The sequence below is a fragment of the Dicentrarchus labrax genome, unplaced genomic scaffold (assembly GCF_905237075.1).
Source record: "Dicentrarchus labrax unplaced genomic scaffold, dlabrax2021, whole genome shotgun sequence".
Classification (NCBI taxonomy): Eukaryota; Metazoa; Chordata; class Actinopteri; family Moronidae; genus Dicentrarchus; species Dicentrarchus labrax.
Genome location: NW_026136711.1, coordinates 11,594,054 through 11,618,132, shown reverse-complemented (window position 1 = coordinate 11,618,132; position 24,079 = coordinate 11,594,054). Strand labels below are relative to the sequence as shown.

Sequence of the window (24,079 nt, the reverse complement as noted above, 5' to 3'; positions counted from 1 at the left end):
CAAAACAAGACGGTCATATTTAAAGGTTTAAAAGTCTTTATTTGGATGCGTCCTCACAGTCGAGCACAGCTGTTGCAGCTGGCTGGCTGTGATATGTTTGGCTGCAGTGTTTAGCCTCAACACATCACTCAGCAAGCTGAAATACACAAGTCAGGGATGTTTATTAGCAACCACATACACAGTGTCATAGAGTTACTCATGACCACACTAGAGATCACATGAGAGAGCTATGTGAGGTCATCCTCAACAGAGGATTGCATCCAGTCTCTTCTAAGATTAGTTGTTATTAAGCCTGCTGGCTAATTTTAATAAATACTTCCAAAGGTCATACAATTCGGCAGCATACGGTAATATGAAATGTGTTATGTATTTAGTCTACCAACCTTGCTACCTTGGTCCCGGGTGCGAACCCGGAGCTTGTTGACCTGTGTTTCGGCTGTGTCGGCCCTCTCCTCTGCATCATCAAGTTCATGCTGGAGCTTCCTGTACTTAGACAGGTTGACATTTGCCTGTTCCTCCTGCAGAGAGGAGGAAGCCAAGGAAATCATTTAAATGTACAGTGAACTGACTTTATAAATCACTCCAGCCCTCCAGCTCAGCTATGGTTATTGGTGTGGTTAACCATACAATAACACTGCACTTTTGCTAGTGGACTCACCGCTTCCTCAGTTTGTCTCTTGTAACTCTTCACCTTGACCTGCAGCTTGTCAATGAGGTCCTGCAGCCGGACCAGGTTTTTCTTGTCTTCCTCAGCCTGCACAAACAGCACAGGGAACTCTTTCCTTACTTTCAATTTGTAAAATGAAAAAGACATGCATTCATACTGTAGAACCATTGCATGCTCTATGTGCAGACAGACAGATAGTTTACCTGATAGGAGAGCTCTTTGATTCTCCTCTCATACTTGCGTACTCCCTTCTGAAACTCTTGGCTCTTCTTTTGCTCTGATTCCAGTTCATTCTCCAGTTCTTTGACCTAAAAACAAGATCAGAAAAATGACCAGTCCACTCAACACAAATTGCAAACAAAACTCATTGATTATCAGGTGGGACAGCGGCTACATTTAATTTCTCTCATCTCTCACCCTGGCCTCTAGTTTCTGGACCTGCTTCTTGCCGCCCTTGAGGGCGATCTGTTCAGCCTCGTCCAGACGCATCTGCAGATCCTTTATGGTCTGCTCCATGTTCTTCTTCATCCTCTCCAGATGGGCGCTGGTGTCCTGCTCTTTCTTCAGCTCCTCTGCCATCATGGCTGCCTGCAAATTCAGAGGCTCAGAGTTAAATTGACATTAAGTAATCTCTAACTGGAATGGAACCAACCAGCAGCAACATCAACAGGCCTCTGGCACAGTTTACAGTGGATGTTAGATAAGCTGGTTAATTACATCAGAGATCTATTTACAGAATGTTACAATCACAGTGACGGCTGGACAGTCAACCAGATCACTACTGAATCCCCTGTAGACACATATGAGTTAATTTGTAGTGTAAATATCTTATATCATGCACTTTATATTTTGTTTTGTTAAGATCTTACATCAGTGATGGCCTTTTTGGCCTTCTCTTCTGCATTGCGGCACTCCTGCACAGCATCATCCACCTCATTTGACAGCATGGACAGATCACTCTCCAGCTTCTTCTTCTGGTTGATCAGTGCAGTGTTCTGGAGCAAAAAAAAAGTCAATGTCAGGAATCCTCTCACGATAAAAATTTATCTTGAAAATGACATACCTTCTTCATTCCCATCTACTGAGATGATAAGCTCATTTTATTTAATGTTATTTATTTACCATAAATGCACTGCAGTGTGGATTTAAATGCATCTTCCTACCTGAGAATGCAACAGGTTGACTCTCTCGGTTGCCTCGAGCAGCTCATGTTCAGCTAGCTTGCGTGCACGGTCGTTCTGCTCCAGCAGCGCCCTGAGCTCCTCCACCTCAGCAGCCAGCAGGTTGTTGCGGCGCTCTGTCACCGCCACTTGCTCCTTCAGCTCCTCGTTCTGGTGAATAGTCTCATCAAGCTCCAACTGAATGTCCTGGAGTCACAGATCATGTATAAGTGAAAGATTTATTGACAATGGAATTTGTTCCATGCACTAATGAATCTGAGGCATCAGGTAAGGTCATCAACTAGCTGCTAGATGGACACACCTTTATCTGAACCTGCAAGTTTCTCAGGAGTTTCTGGGACTCTGAGGCTTGCCTGTTGGCATGGTTAAGCTGCACCTCCATCTCATTTAGGTCACCCTCCATCTTCTTCTTTAGACGCACTGCCTCGTTGCGAGACTTGGCCTCGGCATCCAAGGTGGCCTGCATGGACTCCAGCGTTCTCTGGTGTTTACGGCTAGAAAGTGAAATTATGAGTAAGCAGTTTATATGGAGTGGTTGATGGGATATAATCGCAGATCTGCTAAAAATTAGGACAAAAAGAGTAATCAATGAATCTCACCGGAGGTTGTCAATTTCCTCATCCTTCTCTGCCAGCTTCCTATCAACATCAGCCTTCATCTGATTAAGCTCCAGCTGGATGCGGAGAGACTTGCTTTCTTCATGCTCCAGGGTGCCCTGAGACAGACAGAAACTTCATTCTTGAAGACATTCAAGAGCACAAGAAGGAGGAAGTGAGAGACCTCATCAAACTGCTTACTTCAGCTTCCTCCAGGGCAGCTTGTATTTCGCTTTTCTCCATGTCCAGACCCTTCTTCATTTTCTCCAGCTCATGGATGGTTTTCACTCCCTGGCTGATTTGATCCAACAGGTCAGCGATCTCCTCTGAGGGAGCAGCAGAAATACTGTTCATATTTTCAATGTAAAAGTCAATTAGAACTAAAGCTCTGTTTAAGTTCAACCCTCTCACTGAGTATTTACGATGTGATCTACAATAACAACGACCGATACCTTGGAGGTTCTTGTTTTCCCTCTTGATGGTCTCCAGATGATCCAGGGTCTCCTCATAGGAGTTCTTCAGTTTGAAGAGCTCGGTGCTCAGGCCACGAGACTCTTTTTGAGAGGTCTCCAGCTCTGACTGGCCCTCTTCATACTTCTGTCGCCACTCAGCCAGAATCTGGGGGAAACAATTGTTTTGCAGTGGAGCAAAAGTCATGAATTGGCTTTTTAGTACACGGTACCAGAACCCAATTCTACCAAATCATCAGGTAACAAGACAGATGCTCAAATGAGCTATTAATTATCTAATAATTAATCCCATAACCGTTGACATCAGCTAATACCTTGTCAAAGTTGCGTTGTTTCTTGTCCAGGGCAGCAGCTGCAGCATTGGCGCGTTCCAGGTCAATGACCAGGTCCTCGATTTCTGTCTGGAGCCGATGTTTACTTTTCTCCAGGGAGGAACACTTGGCATTGGAAGCCTCCATGGTCTCTTCAGCCTCCTGCAGGCGTGTCACCAGCTTCTTCCTAATAAGAAGCAGAGAAGCAGACAATTTGATGCTCACGCATTCAAACAACCCTCTGATTCTGTAAGTTAAAAATACATCTCACTCACTTGGCTTCCTCCAGCTCCTCAGTCCTCTGGATGGCATCCGTTTCGTACTTCGTCCTCCACTGAGCCACCTCGGCATTGGCCTTGGACAGAGCTCTCTGCAGCTCAGCCTTGGCCTCCTGCTCCTCTTCGTACTGCTCTCTCAGAAGATCACAGTCATGTCGAGATGACTGCAGTGCATGGGCCAGGGCGTTCTTAGCCTTAAGAGACCAATCATGATGGTGGAGAGCAATTAGTCCAACAGGACGAACTCTGAATTTCTTCAGAAGCACCTTTGTACATAACGAATTGACCAAGCAGTGAAAAGGCGCTGACCTTATTCTCCTCCTCCAGCTGTTTCCTGAGCTCCTCCACATTCTGGCTGAAGGAGTTCTTGGCACGCTGGAGCTGGGAGACCATGGCCTCCCGCTCTTCAAGCTTCCTGCTCAGCTCACCTACATGGGGAGGAGAGAAAGGTTTCTGTGTTACTAACTGCCCTGTGAAAACTGTTTGTGAGATTTATAATAAAAATAAAAGTTCCTTACCACTCTCAGCCTGAGCACGGGCCCTTTGGGTGTTGGTTTCGTTGAGCTGCCTCTGGAGCTCATCAACCTTTGCTTTGGCCTCGTTCATTTGATCCTCGTACAGGCGACACATCTTCTCTGAAGTGGCCTGCAGACAAGAGATGGACATTTTAGTTTTTTGAGGGATTGATCTACTACTTTGATTCTTTCAGTGTGTTTATCTTCATTTTTCTAGCTACCTTGCCCTTGGAGAGTTGCTCCACAGTAGAGGCCAGATCGTCAGCCTCCATCTTGGCCTCGCTCCTCTCCTTCTCCAACTTCTGCTTGACTCGCTGCAGGCTGTCAATCTGCTCACTCAGCTCCGCAACGCTGTCAGCATGCTTCTTCCGCAAGGTTGCCGTTGAGGCCTCGTGGTGCAGCATGGCTTCCTCCAGGTCTCGCCGCACCTTCAGAAAATCCGCCTCTCTCTTCTTGTTCATCTCAATCTGGGCTGAGGTGGCTCCACCAGCCTCCTCCAAGCGCTCGCTCAGCTCTTCCAGCTCTCGAGCTACATCGGCACGCTGCTTCTCCACTTTGGCCCTGCAAGCCCGGTCAGCCTCCAGCTCCTCCTCCAGCTCTTCTGTACGAGCCTGGAGAAAAGCAATGGTTATTTTTTTATACTTTTTTCAAAGTGATGATTCTGCTCTATTAAAGGTTAAAAGTTTCCACCTGTAGTTCCTTTATCTTCTTCTGGAGCTGATTGACCAAGGCTTGTTCATCTTCAATCCGTGTGCTAATCTCATTCATTTCAAAGTCTTTCCTGGTAAAAAAAAAAAAATACATGCCAATCATCGTTAATCATTACTTCTTAATAGAAATAGCATGTTTTTTTCTGTTAATGTATAAGAACTCTCACTTTTTCAGCTTCTCTTCAAGTTGCTGCTTGTCGTTCTCCAAGTCCATAACAGACTCCAAGGAGAGTTTCAGATCTCCCTCCAGCTTACGTTTGACCCGTTCCAGGTCCATACGCAGCTTCTTTTCTTGTTCCAGTGAGCCCTCCAGCTGATTCACAGAAGGAAGGATGAAGGCTTTACATATTATGCATTATACAATAGTATCTTTTTTTCTCAGCTTTTTTAGTTGATAAAAGACTCACATCATCTACTTGTTGCTCGAGCTTTGCCTTGGCTTTGGTCAGAGAATTGACTTTGTCTTCCTCTGCCTGCAGGTCGTCCAGAGTCTGCTGGTGAGCCTCCTGGAGAGCCTTCTTCTCTTTGGTCAGCTTTAGTATGGTTTCATCCAGAGCTGCCATTTCCTCAACCAGGTTCTTCACCTGCAAGCCAGAGGAAGAAAATATTTTTGACAATTTTGAAAACTTTTGATTTATTTTTATTTTTCTACCTACATATATGATCCACTGAATGTGCTCTGGCTCTTTCTGTGGCCTCTTAGCGCCCTCTGGAGGAAACTCATGGCTCTCCTGTTCCACTTTCCTTACCTTGTTCTCCGTGGCATGTTTCTCCTTTTCCACTTTAGCCAGAGTGATCTCCAGATCATCAATGTCTTTCTTCAGCTCAGTACACTCGTCCTCCAGCTTGCGCTTCTTGGCGAGCACATTAGAGTTCATCTCCTCCTCATCCTCCAGCCTCTCCATGATTTCTTTCACTTTAGCCTCCAGCTGGATCTTAGTTTTGATGAGCAGGTCACAGCGGTCCTCCGCATCTGCCAGATTGTCTTGCTCCTATGGGAGACAGGAGAGACAGAGTATGCATTCAGTGCATTCCCACACTGCTACAGTATTTGTCTTTCCGAAAGCCGAATGGGTGTATATGAATGAATACACAGTGCCACTTACTGCCTGCAGTTGTAGAGAGAGGTCATTCTTCTCTTGGATCAGGCTGACCTGCCTCTCCTCCAGCTCTTTGCGCTTGGCCTCAGATTTCTCCAGAGCCTCCTTCAGCTTGGCCAGCTCCTCCTTCAGAGAGGCCAGCTCTTTCTCGGTGGCAGCACTCCTCAGTAGAGGCTTGATTTTGAAGAAGAGCTTCATCCAAGGCCAGTGCTTGACAGCATTGAATGCCCGGATGTTCCACTGGATGATCATCAGAGCCTCCCTGAAAATAAGATGAAATGAATGGAGGGATTGAAAGAGTGAAACCTTTTCTACCACTAAAATCTTTCTTGTCAGGTTGAAAACAAATCTAAAATGGCACAGAGATCAGTGATTCCCAATCAGGTATACTTTACTCCAGGATGTATTTCTGCAAGAGTTATGTAAAGAATGTAGAATATCTCAAATCAATCTTGTTAAGAATATACTATATATCCACATATTGTGCAGCTGAAAACACCCACACACTGCAGTTCGGGAGTAAGTGCATAAAACATTTTTTTTAAATGAGCAGAGAGAACTAAACAGTTAGTTAAAAAAAGTAAGGTAAAAAAAGATATGGTAATAAATATTAAGGTAAAAGTAGTTAGCTAAAACTAATTTATTTAACAGTTTAAATATCTAAAAGTAAAGAATGAAACAATGGTTGCAGTAGTTAGCTAAAGTAATTGATAAACAATAAAGTTAAATAGTCATGGATAAATGGTTGAAACAGTTTCTATCAGTAGTGGTACAAACACGAACTTGACCAAAGCCACCTAAACAGTTCAACTGTATGAAAAATCTATAGTTATTAATGTTAAATTAACTTTCAGTTTAAATACAAGTGAACATATTTGGACCATCACTGATTGCACTGATAAAGGAGTAACTGAGCTCATCTGACAGGGCTGTGGGGGTACATCAGACACAAAAGGGTGGGAACAACTGATATAGACCACAAGGTGCTTTAACAGCAGTCAGAGTGAAGTTCAGATCAAGTAAAGAGAAGAAGGTCAAAAAGATTTATCCCGGAGTTCCCCGTCTATTTATTTAGTTACTTCTCCTTGGTGCTTAATTTTTGGCACTAATCCTGCAACTGCCCTTGTATCTAATCATACACCGAGGGATGCGACATGAAATCAAACACCTAATGCTGCTTTTGATGTTTCATGACTGTGACCAAACAGGGTTACCAGATTGATTTAGTCTCAGTAGAATGGCGTCTCACAGCCCTAAATATGGACCCAGAGCAGACTGGTCAAGGACTTCCTGTCAGTGTGTAGAGGGTGAGTTTGAGTGAGCGTGCACACGCCGGGGTGGGAGGTGACTGAATGAGGGTGGGGGAGCTGATTGCATTTTTGACATGACTCCATGCCGGGTGCCTCTCAAAGGTGAGCGTCTGTGTTTATTTAGAAACCAAAGCCCTCTGTCCAATGGCCGACTTAAATCTCCCCCCCCCGCACATATCCCACCAATGCACTCACTTAGAAGTACAGGCGTCGCGGACAAAAGGGGCCAGGGGCCATGGGGCACGGAGGGGGCCGGGGGTTGTATTTTTAGGGAGGGCCCAAGCAGCTGCCACTTGACACATGTCGCCACCTGGCTCTGAGGACACCGTCAGCATTGTTTAATTTAGAGAGAGAGTGGATGGAGAGAATGGCCGCAGACCTGCGAGATGGGTGTGTGTGTGTGAGGAAGGGATGGAGCCCTTATTAACAGTAGGGCCACACACATGCCTGGTAACCATACAAGGGCAAGCACACGCCTCACACGCGCCGATAACACTGCCCTTGCATGCCACACATGCTAGAGCGAGGGAGTGAACACTAAGGTATAGTGTATCACAAGCTGAAAGACTCGCGGCTGATCGTGTTGCTATTGAACCTGTTCAGAGGAGCAACTGTTGGGGGAGGTCTTTTTTTTTTACTCATGTCTTCACCTTCCTGTGAGGTATCAAGCTCAAAGGCTTTCCTGTGCCTAAGAATACATTTTAAATTCATTTAAGTTTATGAAAAAAAGTGATTTAGAAAGGAAAGTCACTTCGCTCTTTTTACCTCCTTTCCATCATCTTCTGCAGCTCCATCCTCATGATTTTGCCACGAGCGGCTGCCTGCAGCAACGTCAGGACTTTGGCTAAACGCTCATCCCTGAGCTCCTCGAGGTGACCCAGGAGGCCCGCCTTAAAGAACACCTACATGACAAAAGAAAGATTATTTTTTATTTATTATAATTTAAAAAGAAATGTTTAAAATAATTCTTAATAACCATATGGGGCGTGCTGGTTGCTTATTTAGCCATTTAGAGCCCTGCATTACACAGGCTGCTACCTCCTACCTTTGTGTGTCCAAATCTATACTGGTTGTGGTCGATATCCAGGGAGGCCAGCAGCTTTTCTGCAGCTTTCCTGCTGTCCACAAACTTATCATCTGGGATGGCATGAGGGTTCAGGATGCGGTAGCTGAGTAGACAAATAAAAGTCATTTCTTTCAAGACTATCGCTATGATTCAAATCTATATAAGAGTGATCTGAACATGATCTGTACCGCTGTTTGAACTCAGCGTAGAGGATGCGGTTGGGGAAGCCCTTTCTGCAGATCCTGATGCCCTCCAGCACACCGTTGCAGCGCAGCTGGTGCAGCACCATGAATGGATCCATGATCCCTGCACAGAACATATATTAAAGATGAGCCTAGTCCCATTTGTTTAGCTCCTGATGATATGTGATGATTGTGCTGTGTGTTACCTGGAGTCTTGGTCTCATTAGGGATGATGCAGCGAACGAAGTGAGGCTGGGTGCTGCGGAGGTTGGTCATCAGCTTATTCAGATTTTCCTGAAGGATGGGAGAAACACAGCAAATTAAGTTAAATGAAAATGATTCTACTGTAAAACAATAGCAGAAAATACCAACATGCTCTTCATTTAAACGTTTTATTATTCTGCAGGACTTTGTGTACCTCACACGTGAAATCCTTGAGGTGAAGGAGAGGAGCCAGCACAGACTTAAAGTGATGTTCATGTGATCATTGCCCTAAACATCACTGCAAGTCTTAACTGCCTCCATCCCCGCTGTCCAGTGATGCCCACAATTCCTCACAGCACACAAAACATTGAAAGTTGATCTCTGTCTACGTTCACCTGCATCCGTAATGTGGTGGTGTTAGACTCACCTTGTGAAGCTGAGACACGGTCTGGAAAGAGGCTGCCTTCTTCCTCTTTTCCTTGAACCCAGTCTTGGGGTCGGATACTGCGAGGGAATCATCACAGTGATTAATCTGACAACCTTAAGGTGTCCCCTATATACTATAGTCTCTGTCAGAATCCTGCTTATTGTACCTGAGTCTGAGCCGACATAATTCTCGTACAGAGAAGCTAGCAGCTTGTTGGAGGACTTCTGGAAACACGCCACCACCGTCTCATTCAGCGGGTCTTTATTTTTATCCAGCCAGCCAATAATGTTATATGGAACCTGTAAAAAAAAACAGCAGGGACATCCAAATGATGAAGTTCTGTATGTAAGAATTAATGTTGTAAGACTGTCTCTTGGGGCTTTAGTGACAACGCGCTTACCACGCCGGCGTAATGCACCAGCTCAAAATGGGCCTCGTACTTGCGCTTCTTGTCTGGTCGCGGCTTTTGGAAGTTGGGCGACTTGCCGATGTGATTATCATACATCTTGGCTTTAAAGCTGTTGTCTGTGGCCTTTGGGAACATGCACTCCTCTTCAAGGATGGACATTATTCCCATGGGCTGCAGGAAGAGAGCGTGCTAATTAGTCAAATATCCCTAATTTGTGATTAAACTTTATCCATTATGGATAAAAGGCCTTGTTCACCTTTTCAATGAGGTCAATGCAAGCTTGAAGGTCCAGCCCAAAGTCGATGAAGGTCCATTCGATGCCCTCCCGCTTGTACTCCTCCTGCTCCAGGATGAACATGTGGTGATTGAAAAACTGTTGCAGTTTCTCATTTGTGAAGTTGATGCACAGCTGCTCAAAGCTGTTTAGCTGCAATGAAAGAGAAACAGGTGTTCAGAGGAAGCATTAGAAGTGAACAGCATGAAAAACATGAGAACATCTGTCACCCTGCAGTACAGCTAACAGGAAAGGATGAGGCACAAACATATACACCATAGACTGATAAAACCATTGTGATGGTAATAGTTTTTAACAAATATCACTTGCAGTATGCAGCAGCTTACTTCAAAGATCTCGAACCCGGCGATGTCCAGGACTCCTATGAAGTACTGGCGAGGCAGGGAAGTGTACAGGGTGCGGTTGATCCGTCCCACGAGCCATTTGAACATGCGGTCATACGTGGCTTTGGCCAGAGCACCAACGGCGTAGGTAACCTGCCGCACCCACGCACAAATACACATACATCCACACACACAGGAGGAATACAGCTGTAATTCACATGGATAGCCTCTGTTGCCTAGATACCAGATTCTAGTGTGTGTAGAGTGGCGAGTATATTGATCGACTGAGGATAAGAAGCCATCCTTCATCAGCATAGTAGTCGTCTAGCAGAATGAAGTGAAGCACACACTGAATCTTTTCTACCATGTAAAGTATGTTTCATACTGCAGTTCTGTGTTTATGTATCTGACATATTGACAGATTTGCTGTTCGATTGTGCCTTATTTCCCCTGATTTTATAGAATATGACCTCATTCATTGTCTTTCATATTATCAAAATAATGAGACAGCAGACATTGTATCTCCTCACCTGTTCGACATTCTGTCCCTTCACCACATACTCATTCCCCACCTTCACCCTTGGGTGGAGGAGGCCCTTGATGAGGTCAGCTGAACTGACTCCCATCAGGTATGAGGCCTTGTCTGCACCTGGAGACCGAAACAGGACAAAAATCACAAACTTGATTTTAAATCAAACGTATGTTTTTTACCAAATGTCTCGTTACTGCCTCTCACTTTCAGTGCCGTCAGCCTCCGCCTGCTCCTCGCGCTGCTTTTGCTTGAATTTCATGTTGCCAAAGTGCATGATGGCTCCAACTATTTTATAGCAGCCGTACTTCTCGTCGGGCAGGAAGCCAAGGATGTCCATTGCATGCTGTAAAGAAGCCGGGAAGAGTCATCTGACAGCTTCACTAATCTGCTTGAATCGCTGTGTTAAATTCAGTCAAATTTCTCTCCATGTGGAGAAAATAAAAGCTCTTACATCAGTGGCCATCAGCTCCTGTCCGTCATCCATGTTCTCCACTGTGGTCACACCCTGGGAGCAGAAATGGTAGTCATACGGGTTGGAGGACACCAGCAGCATGTCTGGAATGAAGAGTTTATAGGATCACGTCAGACCTGCAGTGGTATTTAATAAAATATCAAAATCAGCCAGAGAGACTAACCTAACAGTTCTGGTTTCTTCTGCGACATGATCTGATAGTAGATGTGGTAGCTTCTCTCACCGGGCTGCTGAAATATCACTCTGGATTTTTCCAGAAGATCTGAAGAACAGAAGGTATAGTAACATGTTCCTGTTAGGCATGAAACAAGGAGAGAAAAAACACGATGAATACAATGTTTGACCATTAACTCACATATATCAATATCAGCCGAGGCTAGTTTGCCAGTAGGTCCAAAGTGGATCCTGATGAACTTGCCCTGTAGAAAAATTTACAAAATATCTATGAATATGAACTTGACCAAAAAAAGCAGAAGTATCAACTCCATATGAATGTGTAATAAACAGTATAATATCTACAGGGATTTTCGAATACTCACAAAACGGGATGAGTTGTCATTCCTTAGCGTTTTGGCATTACCAAACGCCTCCATGGCGGGGTTCGCCTCAATGATCTGATCTTCCAGAGTCCCCTGGAAGAGAAAAGTAAAATTTGAACATGCCTAGTCAAACTATTTTTACAATTTACAGTTCTACTAATTACTTGTTTTAAGTTCTTGTTAAAGATAATGTAGCTGCATTAGTTTTTCTGCAGCTTAAACTTACCCCTGTTTTAGTGGCAGGACCTTGCTGCAAAAGAATAAGGTGAGAAGACTGTGAGTGTTGTATTTTATAAAGCACAATTGAATAATAATCTCACAATCAAAGGGGAACATCATAACCGCTGGAAAGTTAGATACTGGTTGTTAAAGCTGTGATAAAAACCAATGGCCACCTTGTTTTATATGATGAAGTGTGGTGAACGCAGGGGAGAAAAAGGAAGGAAAAATGAGCATAAAACAAGACAGAAAAATCAAAAGCAAAACTCAAAGCAAAGGGAAAGATAATGGAAAATTTGGAGCAAAAAAATAAAGAAAAGATATGGAAATGAGAAAAGAAAAATAGTTTAAAAATCATGAAGAAAGCAGAGTAAAGTGGCTGGAAAGGGCTACACAACACATGAGGGGAAGACTCAGACATGAATGTAATCAGTTCTGACAGTCACCATTTTGACAGTGGGGAAAATGTAAGGACACGGTTTAAAGGGGATACACTGAAGGATTCCTGGGACCAAAAAAAAAATGAAGAAAATGAAAAATAAAATACGGAAAAAAAGCTGGGAAACAAAAATACGGGTTGCCACATCAGCCTTACTCCTTTTTTGGCAGGTGTGTCCCCAAGAGCTGCCACAATGGCAAAATACTGAATGACACGTTTCGTGTTGACAGTTTTGCCAGCACCGGATTCTCCGCTATAGGAGTGTGAAAAAATAGCAAAGTGTACATACAACAGGTAAAAACTGGTCACAAAACTGGCAAAGGTAGTGTAAATCAAAATCATTACGCTGCATGTTATAAAACAGAAAGAAAAAGAAAAAAGTGAGGACACAGGCTTTAGTAAAAACCCAAAACTTTGGAGGAAAAATATAAAATCTTTAAAGTGGCAGTGTGTGGACGATCTATATTTTATATATAATCTCTCTGCTTTTTCTCTGATTTGTGACTTGAAACAAATAAAAATATATAACTTACGTGATGAGCATGGACTGGTTCTCACGATCTGATGAAGACAAAGTAACACAAGAGCAAATGATGAGTATATGTGTTTGTATTTGGTGTATCAGTGCATTGGTGGTTTTGTGTATTGTATATCATTACAATACTTTAGTGCATTGGAACACTCACTGCGCAGCATGTCATTATATGTGTTGTCTGCGATGGAGTAGATGTGTGGCGGCGCCTCAGAGCGGCGTTTGCCTTTGTAAGCAGCGACCACAGGAGCCGTGTAGACGGGCAGCCATTTGTATGGATTAACCGTCACACAGAAGAGCCCGGAGTAAGTCTGAGGAAACAGGATATAAAACAGTGTGATACATCACCTGAGGCCAAAATGAACAGTTCTGCTACTCAAAGGCTGACATTGCTCAATGCTGTAATGTAATCTGGATAATAATCATGCCTCTGATGGGAACATGGAAACATACGACAGGGGAAGTCTTTAATGGAGTACTCACATAGATCATCCAGGCAGAGTAGCGTCTGCGCAGGTTGTATAGCACAGAGGCCTCGTTAAGGTGTGTCAGCATGGCCATGTCTTCAATCATGTCATACTTAGGAGGATTCATCTGCTGGATGTCATCGTCCTTCACTGTCAGAGTCTAAAGCGATGGACACAGGCAGACATGAGGAGTGGAACATTGGATTGCACTGTGCATACAGGGTTGAATTGTTTGGGTTTTCATTCATTACAACATATAGAGGGATTATCACTTACCTTCCCATCTTTGGTTTCAACAATGACTTTGTCACCTCTGAGCTCCTTGATCTCAATCTCAATGTACGCCTCTTTCTCATCAGGGATCCAGGCTCGCTTCTTACCTAACAGTACAGCAGAGTGTGTGCATTGAGTGGGAGGATGGTGGGAAACAGCAAGACTCTTCATAACACAAGTTGGCAATTTTTAAAGACTGATGACGAAATACACCCAATCTTCACTAAATATGGCAGAATTACTAATCTCAACAAGTCTGTTATTGCAGAGTTATTGAAAAACTTTATTCAGCAGCTTTCCAAAAACAAGATTGCAATAATAATAATAATAATAACAGTGATAAATTGTTACATTCTACTTTCAAAGTAACTAATATCAAATTAAAGTAATAGTATTCATACTTTTTTATGTTTCCAAGAATTGTTTATGTGAAAATCTGCAACAAATGAGACTGCAATGACAGAATCTCACACAATCAGCTCAATTTTTGACTTATTTAAAAACAAAACTGAATTAATTTCAGATATCAATACATTTAATGTGAATTGCCCTTTAAGGTTCCGTGTCTTTGAACTCTCCTTATTAGGCCTACCGTCAAAAGCGACGGTGTGCGCCGCCAGCAGCTCCAGCTCAGATTTGCGTAAAAACGGTGCAGCCTCCCCGAACTCCTTCGTGTCATAGCGCGACATGGTGGAAACTCCTCCCGGCCCCCAAAACCGGACGCACCAGTGACACAGACGAGGTGAGGAATTCCTTTGGTAAGAAAACAAAGCTTTGCGTTAGTAGTCTTTAAAGTTAAAGCTGTTTTGTCACTTCAGCTTCCCATTATAGGTGACATCGAAAACACTGCTTGTGCGTAAAGAGCGCAAATCCACTATCACCAAATGAGAGCAATAAAGAAACACATAGCGCGACAACTGACACGTGCCAGTGAAGGTAGACCATACTATACTTCTGAAAATGAAATTATCACTCTACAAGAGGCTATAAATGGCAGCGAATCCGCGCGTAAAATGCGTAATAAACGACCTACCAAACAAAGGCAAAAAGTTGTCCAGTGACCTCAGGACGACCACAACGAAATAACAGCTTGGTGAGATGTGCCCTCCTTTATACTGTGTTTCTCAAGGTCACGGTCAGTGGACATTTGTCCCTCATTAGCATATGCCACCTCCTCCGACGCCTATTGGTGCTGAGCGCCTGTCTCAATTGACACAAAAGGAAAGCTACGTTTTTGTCATTGCGCTAAACCCCAGCCGGCTATTTTTGTATCCCAGTTATTTTATGCACTGTACACACTGCGAGGGAGTGGGAGAGAGTTGCACTAGGAGCATCCCTGCAGGGGGGAATTTTTTCACTCTGTGGATTTTGAAGGGCAGTGCATCATTGCTCCAACAGGACCATAACTTGTGTCCACACCTAGAAACAAACACTGGAAATTTTAGAAAATATTCTCAAGGAAACCACTTTATTATTATTCAAGGTAAATTCAAGTTACAGCCTGTAGTCTTGCCTTCACATCTATAATTGTTTTTACCCACCCTCAACCTCCTGAGAAACACAAATGAACTCTTCCCACTTTCTGTGACTCATGTTGCCTTTAAGTAATAGCCCTGCAGCTTTTGTGTTGTTAAGTGCCAACAGAGATGTTTGCTATTGTGTGTGGCCACAGAGGATGCAACCTTAGAAGAGATTATTTCAGGAGCGGTGTGGCATTAAACATGCTACTATAAATACACAACATTATATTAATAGAGAGAAACATGGCGCGTGGCTCCTACCACACAATAAAGTGTCCCATTCGAATTGGAAAGCAGTAAAAGCGAGTGACGATTTATCCAAGACATATGTGATAAAAGATTCTAGCTGTAATTTTAGTTTTTCACATTGTTGCTACGAGGCTGTATTCAGCAATATGCGGAGCTTTAGCACTTTGGGCCTCAGATGAAAACGTGAAGTGTCTTGGTAACTACCCTCTGATAGCACAGTGTGTGATATTGTCACACGTAGCTGCTGTAATTTTGTGTATCCAGTAATTCTGGCATAAGCACTGCGCCTCTCACACCCTGGCTCCACCAGATCTGACCTTCAGAGCAAGGGGAGAGGTTGGTGCCTGGTATGAGAGCAGGGTGACAGTGCAGCACAGGGGGGGAGGGAAAGGGGACCACAGTTTCTCAGAATAGACAAAGCCAGAGTCCAGCATTCCTGATAGGGAGATTGACTGTTAACTGTTGGCTGCGTTGAATTCTGCAAAAGCCACGTAGATAAGCCGAAGATGGCCGTCTGCTGCCAGCCAAGACAATTTAACTTTTAGAAACCCTGAGACGCGTTTGTAATACTACTTGTAATACGACCGACAAGGTTTGCTCTCTATTTTCTCTTAGCACACACACAGAGAGAAACAAGAAAACAAACTCCCATATGGATGTCTTGAGGGTGGCCATCTTTACTGATGCCGCTATCTGTTGCCGTGGCAGACTGAGAGGTGTTGCCGTGATGGCCCAAACTTTCTTGGGCATCAGTTAGATAGAGCGGGCCTGAGCTATTCTGGGACAAGGGGCTCTTCAGAGAGGCAGAGGCTGGTTTATGTACTATGTCACTTGCTGCACCATTTGAAAAGCTGGCATGCTGATAACACATGAGGAGGAGATGAATCCCAAAGTCCCCAGAGCTGCTGGCTTTAAATAAGTCCACATACTCCAGCACATAAACACACACGCACACACAAACACATAGTGAAGTGAATGCAGCGTTCGCATAGTCCCCCAGCACATCTCTCTGCACTGCTATACTGCAGCCCACTGCAACAGCTGACTTCTCAGACCAACAGCTCTCCTTACGTCCCTAGTGTTCCTCAAAATCATTTAGACCCCAATGTGGCCAAGCCCATTGATGCTCATGTTTTGATTAATATACATTTGTGCAGCTTTGAATTACCTTCTCACATGAAATGACCAAACTGACATGCAGCTGTAGGCCTCTGCCCTGAGTCCACAGTTCAGTCTGAGAGGGGGATTGGCCGGCCGACAGTTTGGTGAGTAGGCGACATTTTGGGCATCAAGACTTGATCTGGGGGTCGGTCACAGTTGTTTTAGATCATCATACACCAAATGCCAGCAGGCTTAGGCAGCGAGATGGAGAGAGATTGGGAATTATGACTGCAGTCGTACTCAGCAGTGTTTAATCACACACGACACACTCACATCTCTCTCCATGTTCGGCCTCTGCACAGGTGGGACTGATGACCAGGAACAACACTTGTGACACGGGGGCTTTACAAAATGTTACTTCACTGATAAAAATTTAAATCCTGTTGTTATAGTTTTCTTTTCTTTGCTAAAAAGGGAGTCAATAAGATAATGTAGTAATTAACAAGCTTTCTTTTGACTTTTTCTCAGTTGTTTACTCTTAGTTTTAAAGTATTATTTTTTTGGCCTTTATGCCTTTATTTGATAGAGAGACAGCTGGAGATAGACAGGAAAGAGGGGCACAGAGAGAGGGGATGACATGCAGCAAGGGAGCTGCAGGTCGGATTGGAACCGAGGCTGCTGTATATATGGGTTGCCAGCTCTACTGACTGAGCTAACCAGGTGCCCTACTCTTGGTTTTAAATCTATCTATCTATCTATCTATCTATCTATCTATCTATCTATCTATCTATCTATCTATCTATCTATCTATCTATCTATCTATCTATCTATCTATCTATCTTAGCATCAAACTCTCCGAGAAGCCAAGTCACATTTTTTCAGTAAAACATCTTTAAAATGTTACTATAATGTTACTATAATGTATATATATATACATGTTACTATAACTGTGGAATTTGTGTTTTGTGCACCCTTTGCCCTCATTGTTTTTATATATTCTTTTGTTTTTAAATAATTTTCTTTGATCCTGTTCTGTAAAACGTGCTATAAAAGTTGGCTTGCTTGAGAGAACAAATATTAAGCTCCCTATTTCCTCTATAGCAGTAACCTAAAAATGGGCGGTGAAGCAGTGTTTCATTTTGGATCAAAGCATTCATGGAGGGTGGATATTTCTGTAATCGCCTCGCGCCTGCCCACAATACCTTGCAGCAACTGTGTGGGCTCAGGTCTTAGCCATCGGTTCATCAGAGTGGAGACGGCCTGACGCGTGGCACAAACACGCTCTAAAGCCCCAATTACTCTTCCATACCCACTCCACCTCCCTGACACCCAACCATGCACAGGCAACAATAACACGCAGCAGAGTTAATCAGTCTTTTAGCAAGCCGTTTGGGGGCTTGATGCCTCAGCTATTAGCCTCTGGCTCCAGACAATACCCCATCTCTCATTGTGCTAAGTTGCGGTCTGGGTCAGTGGGCCCGGCCTGCCCGGCCAGCCCTGCCCTCAGTATGCATGGCAGCCCTCAGCTGTCTTTCTATTTCAGGAGCATGGAGGCATACCTCGGCCCAGCTGGGGCATCAGAAACAATGGGCATGCTGCCTTATCCAAACACAGGCCCGCAGACAATCTGACGCACTCCAGGATCCCAGTGAGAGCCCCTCCTGCCCAATAAAGCCGAAGGAAAGGGTTAACAAGACTGCATGGACACTTCGACACATCACGCAGGAGCTCGAAGGCTTCCTTTAAACACACTACACTGAGAAATCCAACACAGAGATAAATCTGTTGATATGTAATAATAGACAGGAATGTAGTGAAGAGTAAACACAGCTACTCTCAGTTTATCCACATATTTATTTGTACAATGAAGGCAGACAGCTTTTTAGGCTGACACAGATACGCCTGATGTAAAGTGTTTGCTGACTAAAGTGATGGACTTTCATTCAAAACAGCCTTAACAACTTTGATTTGTATTGCTGAATGTTTCCTGTATGACGATTTGAACAATAAGGTGATTATGTTTATCCATTTACCATCACATCGCTGATGTCAGAGATGATCATACCGCTGTTCAAGTGTTCATTGTAGCTTCGCTCACTATCACGGCTGTACAGAACAGTTCTGTTCACAAAGACACTCCTTCATGTTTTTAATGTCCTGTATTTAATTTTCTCACCATTTCTAAACAGCGGGACATGACTTCAGTTGCTCCCCTTGACTTTAAATAGACTTGGAGGGGAAACCTGTCTAGCTGCTTGGAAAGACCTTCAGTTAGTGACCTACAGCATCTCACTGTCAGAGCAGACATAGCTTCACCTAATTTACTGTCAGTCCCATTGCGGCTCTGTTAAAGACGTCCAGGGATGCAGGTGGCAGTCCTCGGCCTCTGACCATAATTGCTGTTTAGACAGAGCTGCTGTCACAATGAGAGGCATTTCAGCAAGCCGCGTGGCGGCTCTTTCACAGTTTACTCAGGCTCCAAGCCCTCGTATATTTCCTTTATACACACATGCACATGCATTCACGCGTACACACAAACACCATCACTGCCTATGCCACAGAAGACAACGTCACCTGTCGCCTGTGGCAACTGCTCAAACACAGAGAGAGAAGTGGCCCACTGGCTGCACGTGTGTTACACCATCAAATTCAGTGAGTTCAGTTAGTCCACCAGGAAAACTGACCGGATGACCCTCAGAGTCTTTGAGCAAACACACAGAGCACAGTCCCGAGGAGACTCAGCTCTGAAATAAAAATGAGTCCAACAAGAGAATGCACAAGTTTGATAATGCCGTTCTAATAAGTCATGCTTTATGTGGCTGTTGTAATTGATAAATAAAGACATAATGAGTGGATGATAAATCATTTATTAAGGCGTTATCAGTAATAAGTAATTAAAGGACGTGTAGGATTTAGTTGCAATACTGCTCGTGTCTGTTTTTGACGACCTTGGAATGAGAATGTGCTGTGAAGGGTGTAGGAGAAACTATGGTGGTCGCAAAGTGTCTGTAGATAAAAAATGGCTCATTCTTATGTAACAAAAACACAACAATTCCTATATTCAGGTGATTATACACATACGTATAAATATTATATTTCTGCCCATAGATGTTATTATAAAGTCAGAAATTTATCGTGTCATATTTATATTTTTAGATTTGTTTTTTTATGTATGTAAAATAAATGTCAATGTCTACCTTTGGCGGCTGTATGAAGTATTTTGAAGTTAATTTAACTGAAATTTCTTGTTGCCTTTATACAGAATACAAATGTAGAAGCATCAACGGATTCAGCTACACATTGAATTCATCTCTCTGATCCCTGCTTGTCTATTGAACTTTATCTCTCTTACATGTGTTCATTAACATGCTTATTGTGTAAATCCTCACATGTAAAATACTGAAGTCAGCTGCCGTAGAGCGTTAAGTTTTATGTTTTCAGAAATCCCAAGGTCAGAAAAATAACTGATAACCAGTGTTGGGGAGTGATGAACTACATCTGATTAAACTAGTAGTATTTTGCTGTAGCTTACTGGTAGTTCAACTACATTCATATTGATTCAAATAGTTAAAATACTTTTTTTTTTGCCATTTATCGTGTAGTTTACTACTGAAACTGGAACTACAAAGCTGGCTTGTCGGCTCACCTGTGAAATTAGAATTTTTTGCTATTTATAAACAAATGTTGAGAGAAGTTGTTGTTACATCCTGCTACCCAACTAGTTTCTGTAGGTTGAACTACTTTTTCTAAGTAGCTTTAAAACTAGATTTCTTCCTGTAGTTCAACTTCTTCTAGGGTGAAGTAACTGGTAGCTTCCCTAACACGCTTGATAACACATGAATCTTTAGATTCAATTATTAACATGTTCTTTCTCACATTTTAGTGCAACTTATTACAGTCATTACAGTAGTCAACTTTAGTTTAGAGGCAAAAATCATGTTCTCATAACATAACATAACATAACATAACACATTAACACTACAGAGTGGTGAATGAATAAATGTACACAATGAAGAAATGATGAGAAATGTGAAAAGTCTTAGACCCCATCGTGACGTCGTTGTATTTCAATGGGTTGGTGAAGCCGTGATTATTATATGACCCCCCTGATGGAGTCTAGACATTGATGGTGGTGGTGATGAAGACATTTAGAGAACGCTGGTTCTGGATATGATGAACTGGAGGTGAATGGGGTGGACATGCTTACATGAGGGTCGCAATGATTTTGCACTGAAATGACAGCTGAATGCAGCAGAGAAGAGAACAGATTTAAAGTCTGACAGCAGCAGTATGATTGTCTGGAGGAGATTGTGGAGTCTGACTGGATTAACTGGAAGAGTTAATGCTCACATCTGATTAGAAAGGAGAGTGAGAAAATTGTGAATGAATGAGGCATAAGGAGTGGGTCTTCCTGATTGAACCTATGCTGAGCTTCCTCAGAGAGACAACAGGCCTCTCATGCTGATATGTGAAGGCATTACGGCAGCGACACACAGAGGACAGTTGCACCATTTAAAAAGATTAAATGACATGGCCGGACGAAAGCATTTCTACAATAGTTCCTGATATGTGTATTTACACTGATTAGTCATATTGGAGATAATAGTTATTATTAGTTATTTTGTTTCAGGAATTAGAATAATTTACCTTTCCTGCATATTAAAGTCTTGTGATTTGTAATTTATTCATCATTCATTCAGTAATCATTTCAAATTTTTAGAATTAATTTTTGGATGTTTGATGTGGAGCGATCTGAATTTAAAAGGTAAAGGTATTTATTGGGTTGTTTTGCTGCTAGTATGATGTCTTACATGACCACAATGGAAAAAAGACTTGGACTTGACATGATTGTACCTGTGTGTTTCAGTGTAATATCCTACATCTGATAATATTAAATAAACTGAAAAAACAAAACAACAATCGTGGTACATATTGCCAATTACAATTTAAGTACAGCTTCTTCCCTGTGAGACTGCTTAATTCACCCTCAACACTTCATTGTGTCATTTTATGACGTACTGAATATAATTTTTGTTCGATATATATGTTTTTGTTTTAATGAGTGGCATAAAGGGAACTGAAACCTGAACTTCATTACACAACCCTGTGTTGTAAAGTAAAGTAAATAGTACCTTGCATGTGAATGTGGAGGTCTTAAACATAAAAATGTTTGGGAATCCTGGTTGAAGGTGCCAACAGCTGACATATATCAAGGGACTCTGGGTTCAAATTCAGCCAAAAGCAGTTGCCATGTGTCGTCCCTTTCTCTTCATCCCATCTTTCATGGATTTCTTTCATCTGAGTGAGAGCTCAGACTTACTGCCATACATTGCCATTCCCTGTCTCACACAGTAACAATCTAACGATCCATCATTTATAGTCCCCTTTTTACTCAAAAATCTATTTTTCTTCTTGTTCCTACAGTATGATTCTTGAATGATGTCTGTGCAGAGTTTGACACTAGAAGGATGTTTTTACATTAATCTGCTGAAAGTGGAAAGTTTCTCTGAGCTCATTGAACATCAGATTTTAAGGGGCGGGGCCTAGCAGCATGATTTGTGACATGACAAATAGTTAGGAAGTCAATCCTGGTCCAGTATGAAACTTCTACAATTGTGATGTAGAAACTTGAAGCCACCAGTAAACATCCACTGAGAATGGACTTTACAGTGAAGTAGGAGACATCTTGTGGAAAACTTTAGAAATAAACAACATTTGCATATTCAGAGATTCTGGTATTTTTAATGAGCTAGATGGAGTTGATTTCAATGTGAAAATTATACTAACCCTAATCCTTTCCTTTTTTTGTAAAAACATATCAGACACACCTTATTGTTCTAAGCAGACTCTTCATATATATGTCTTCATACATGTCTGGAGGGGGTCTGTACATGGGGAGTTTTACATGGTCTGTGCATTAAGGAGAGTTCATCTTTACTCCACAACAACTGTCAACTCAGTTTGTTTGGCTCCAGTTTTTTCATTAGTTTTACCAGCAGCGGACATCTGCCTCAGTCCCACCTAAAGTTTCCTCCCCAGGCCTCTAAGAGATCCTGCCAACATTTAACAGCTAGTCGGAGCTATGTGGGGCCCCAGGATGTTGAGCAGTAACAAGCTGGAGCAGGAGCAGGTGAAGAGAGTCCTGAGGGAAAGCCCTGTGCTCCTGCTTCACTCTCCGAGACGTAACACAAGGATCAACTTGGCATCCAGAGAAGTGCTACTTCCCGGCAGCAGGCCAGACACTCGGACAGCTGGCATCGTGTGCACCCCAATCCTCCTCTTCTCTCACACTGCATTTAGCGCACAATACAACAGTGTGTTAGCGGTCTGTTGTCATGTCCTAATTGGCAGTACCAGAATAGTGTGAACATCAGAGTTTGGAGTCTCAGGAGGAGTCCTCTTACCTGTGGCTGAGGCCAGCACAGAGGTGAACGAAAATCTGAATCTGAAGGATTTTTGGAAAGAGGCAAATATTTCCTCAGGGGAGGGGGTGTTATAGGGTATTATGTTAACTGTATGTCAGTGAAAACAGGATGGGAAATGTGAAGCAGATTTGCTCTTTTTGGAGGAAACTATTGTGATCCTGACCTATGCTGCCCTCTACTGCCACAGAGCATTAATTACATGTTCCCTCTACAGTGACAGTTTTGTCCCAAATTAAATGTCTGTATATATTTATTCATACTGTGGTAGTCACTCTATAGTTTCTTGAAATAGAAGGATCTACGTAAACTTTGGAGATTAAAGGACGGAAAAGGGAGGAAAATATACATAGATGACGTTCACTCGTTTGAAAAAGGAGAAGCTCTTGTTCAAATTCTTCTCATATTAGAACAAAAGCCAACTCTACCAATTGATCCACAGTTGCACAGCAGATGTTTTACATAATGTATTTTTAAGCATTATCATTTCATGTCAAAAGAAAAGGTTAATTGATCTTAAAACCCTCTGTGGTACAGTGTTGCCCTCAGGCAACACACCCATTTTTGGCCTGTCAAATCTCCACAATGCATCTTTTTGAATGATACTATACTTTTAAAAAGAGGGAAGACCATAAGGAACCAATAACAATGCTTTAATTTGTCACATGACTTTCAAGAAGCCATATTGAAACCCTTTTTTGCAGACATTTTCAAAGGAAACAGCTTTGCAATTTTGCGCCACAAAAAGGGTCTGAAAACATAATTTCCAGGAACTTTTCCAGCTGGAAAAAAATATATTCACACTAATATGTGACCAGCCCTTCATTTCTGATAGTTTAATGCAATTTTGTTTTCTATTTAAATAATGGAAACTTTTGATAAAATGCAACTGTTGCCCAGAGGCAACAACATACCATTATGGACAATTGCATATGTTGCCTTGAGGCAACAGTGAACCAATATGGAATCACCATGGCAGCATGAGATTTTGGTAGTGTGTGTTTAGGTATATATAATGTTCAAAAGCATATGATCTTTACAATTTAACAAAGATACATTTGATGTTTGTTGCAGTAAAGTTCAGACTATTACTATACTCTGTAGGCCATAGTGAACTTTGCCGTATTTAGCCTTATAACTTTGTCCTATTTTCTTATAATTTCCACACATTTTCCTCCATTTACAGAATGAATTCAGCCTCATTCTATACCCCTTTAAGGAGGTAGAGGGTAGAAATCACACTTCAGGTTGAGCATAGTGAAGCTGAATA

General features: G+C 42.6%; 1 protein-coding gene across 2 annotated transcripts; it reads right to left on the bottom strand.

The window, feature by feature from the left end:
• Positions 1-18: 18 nt before the first annotated feature.
• Positions 19-14,616, bottom strand: myh7ba (myosin, heavy chain 7B, cardiac muscle, beta a). 2 transcript variants are annotated; one of them, XM_051415881.1, is made up of 44 exons: positions 14,551-14,616; positions 14,110-14,270; positions 13,521-13,624; positions 13,261-13,404; positions 12,932-13,088; positions 12,779-12,806; positions 12,402-12,498; positions 11,814-11,837; positions 11,588-11,680; positions 11,404-11,467; positions 11,212-11,310; positions 11,028-11,131; positions 10,781-10,919; positions 10,575-10,693; positions 10,048-10,197; positions 9,683-9,853; positions 9,418-9,597; positions 9,184-9,316; positions 9,018-9,094; positions 8,593-8,680; positions 8,393-8,510; positions 8,184-8,307; positions 7,904-8,040; positions 5,835-6,090; positions 5,478-5,720; positions 5,136-5,312; positions 4,896-5,041; positions 4,709-4,799; positions 4,240-4,629; positions 4,022-4,148; positions 3,813-3,931; positions 3,501-3,697; positions 3,229-3,412; positions 2,897-3,062; positions 2,646-2,770; positions 2,448-2,563; positions 2,150-2,342; positions 1,831-2,034; positions 1,537-1,662; positions 1,085-1,255; positions 871-975; positions 659-754; positions 384-518; positions 19-136 (listed from the first exon to the last, which is right to left on the bottom strand). In XM_051415881.1, the coding sequence occupies exons 2-44, from the start codon at positions 14,204-14,206 to the stop codon at positions 125-127; spliced, it is 5,826 nt and encodes a 1,941-aa protein (XP_051271841.1). In that variant the 5' UTR covers positions 14,207-14,270; positions 14,551-14,616; the 3' UTR covers positions 19-124. The 2 variants fall into 2 exon arrangements, with proteins under 2 accessions (XP_051271841.1, XP_051271842.1); XM_051415882.1 differs by lacking the exons at positions 12,402-12,498; positions 13,261-13,404; positions 13,521-13,624; positions 14,110-14,270; positions 14,551-14,616 and having other exon boundaries at positions 12,932-12,979.
• Between the last annotated feature and the right edge of the window lie 9,463 nt (positions 14,617-24,079).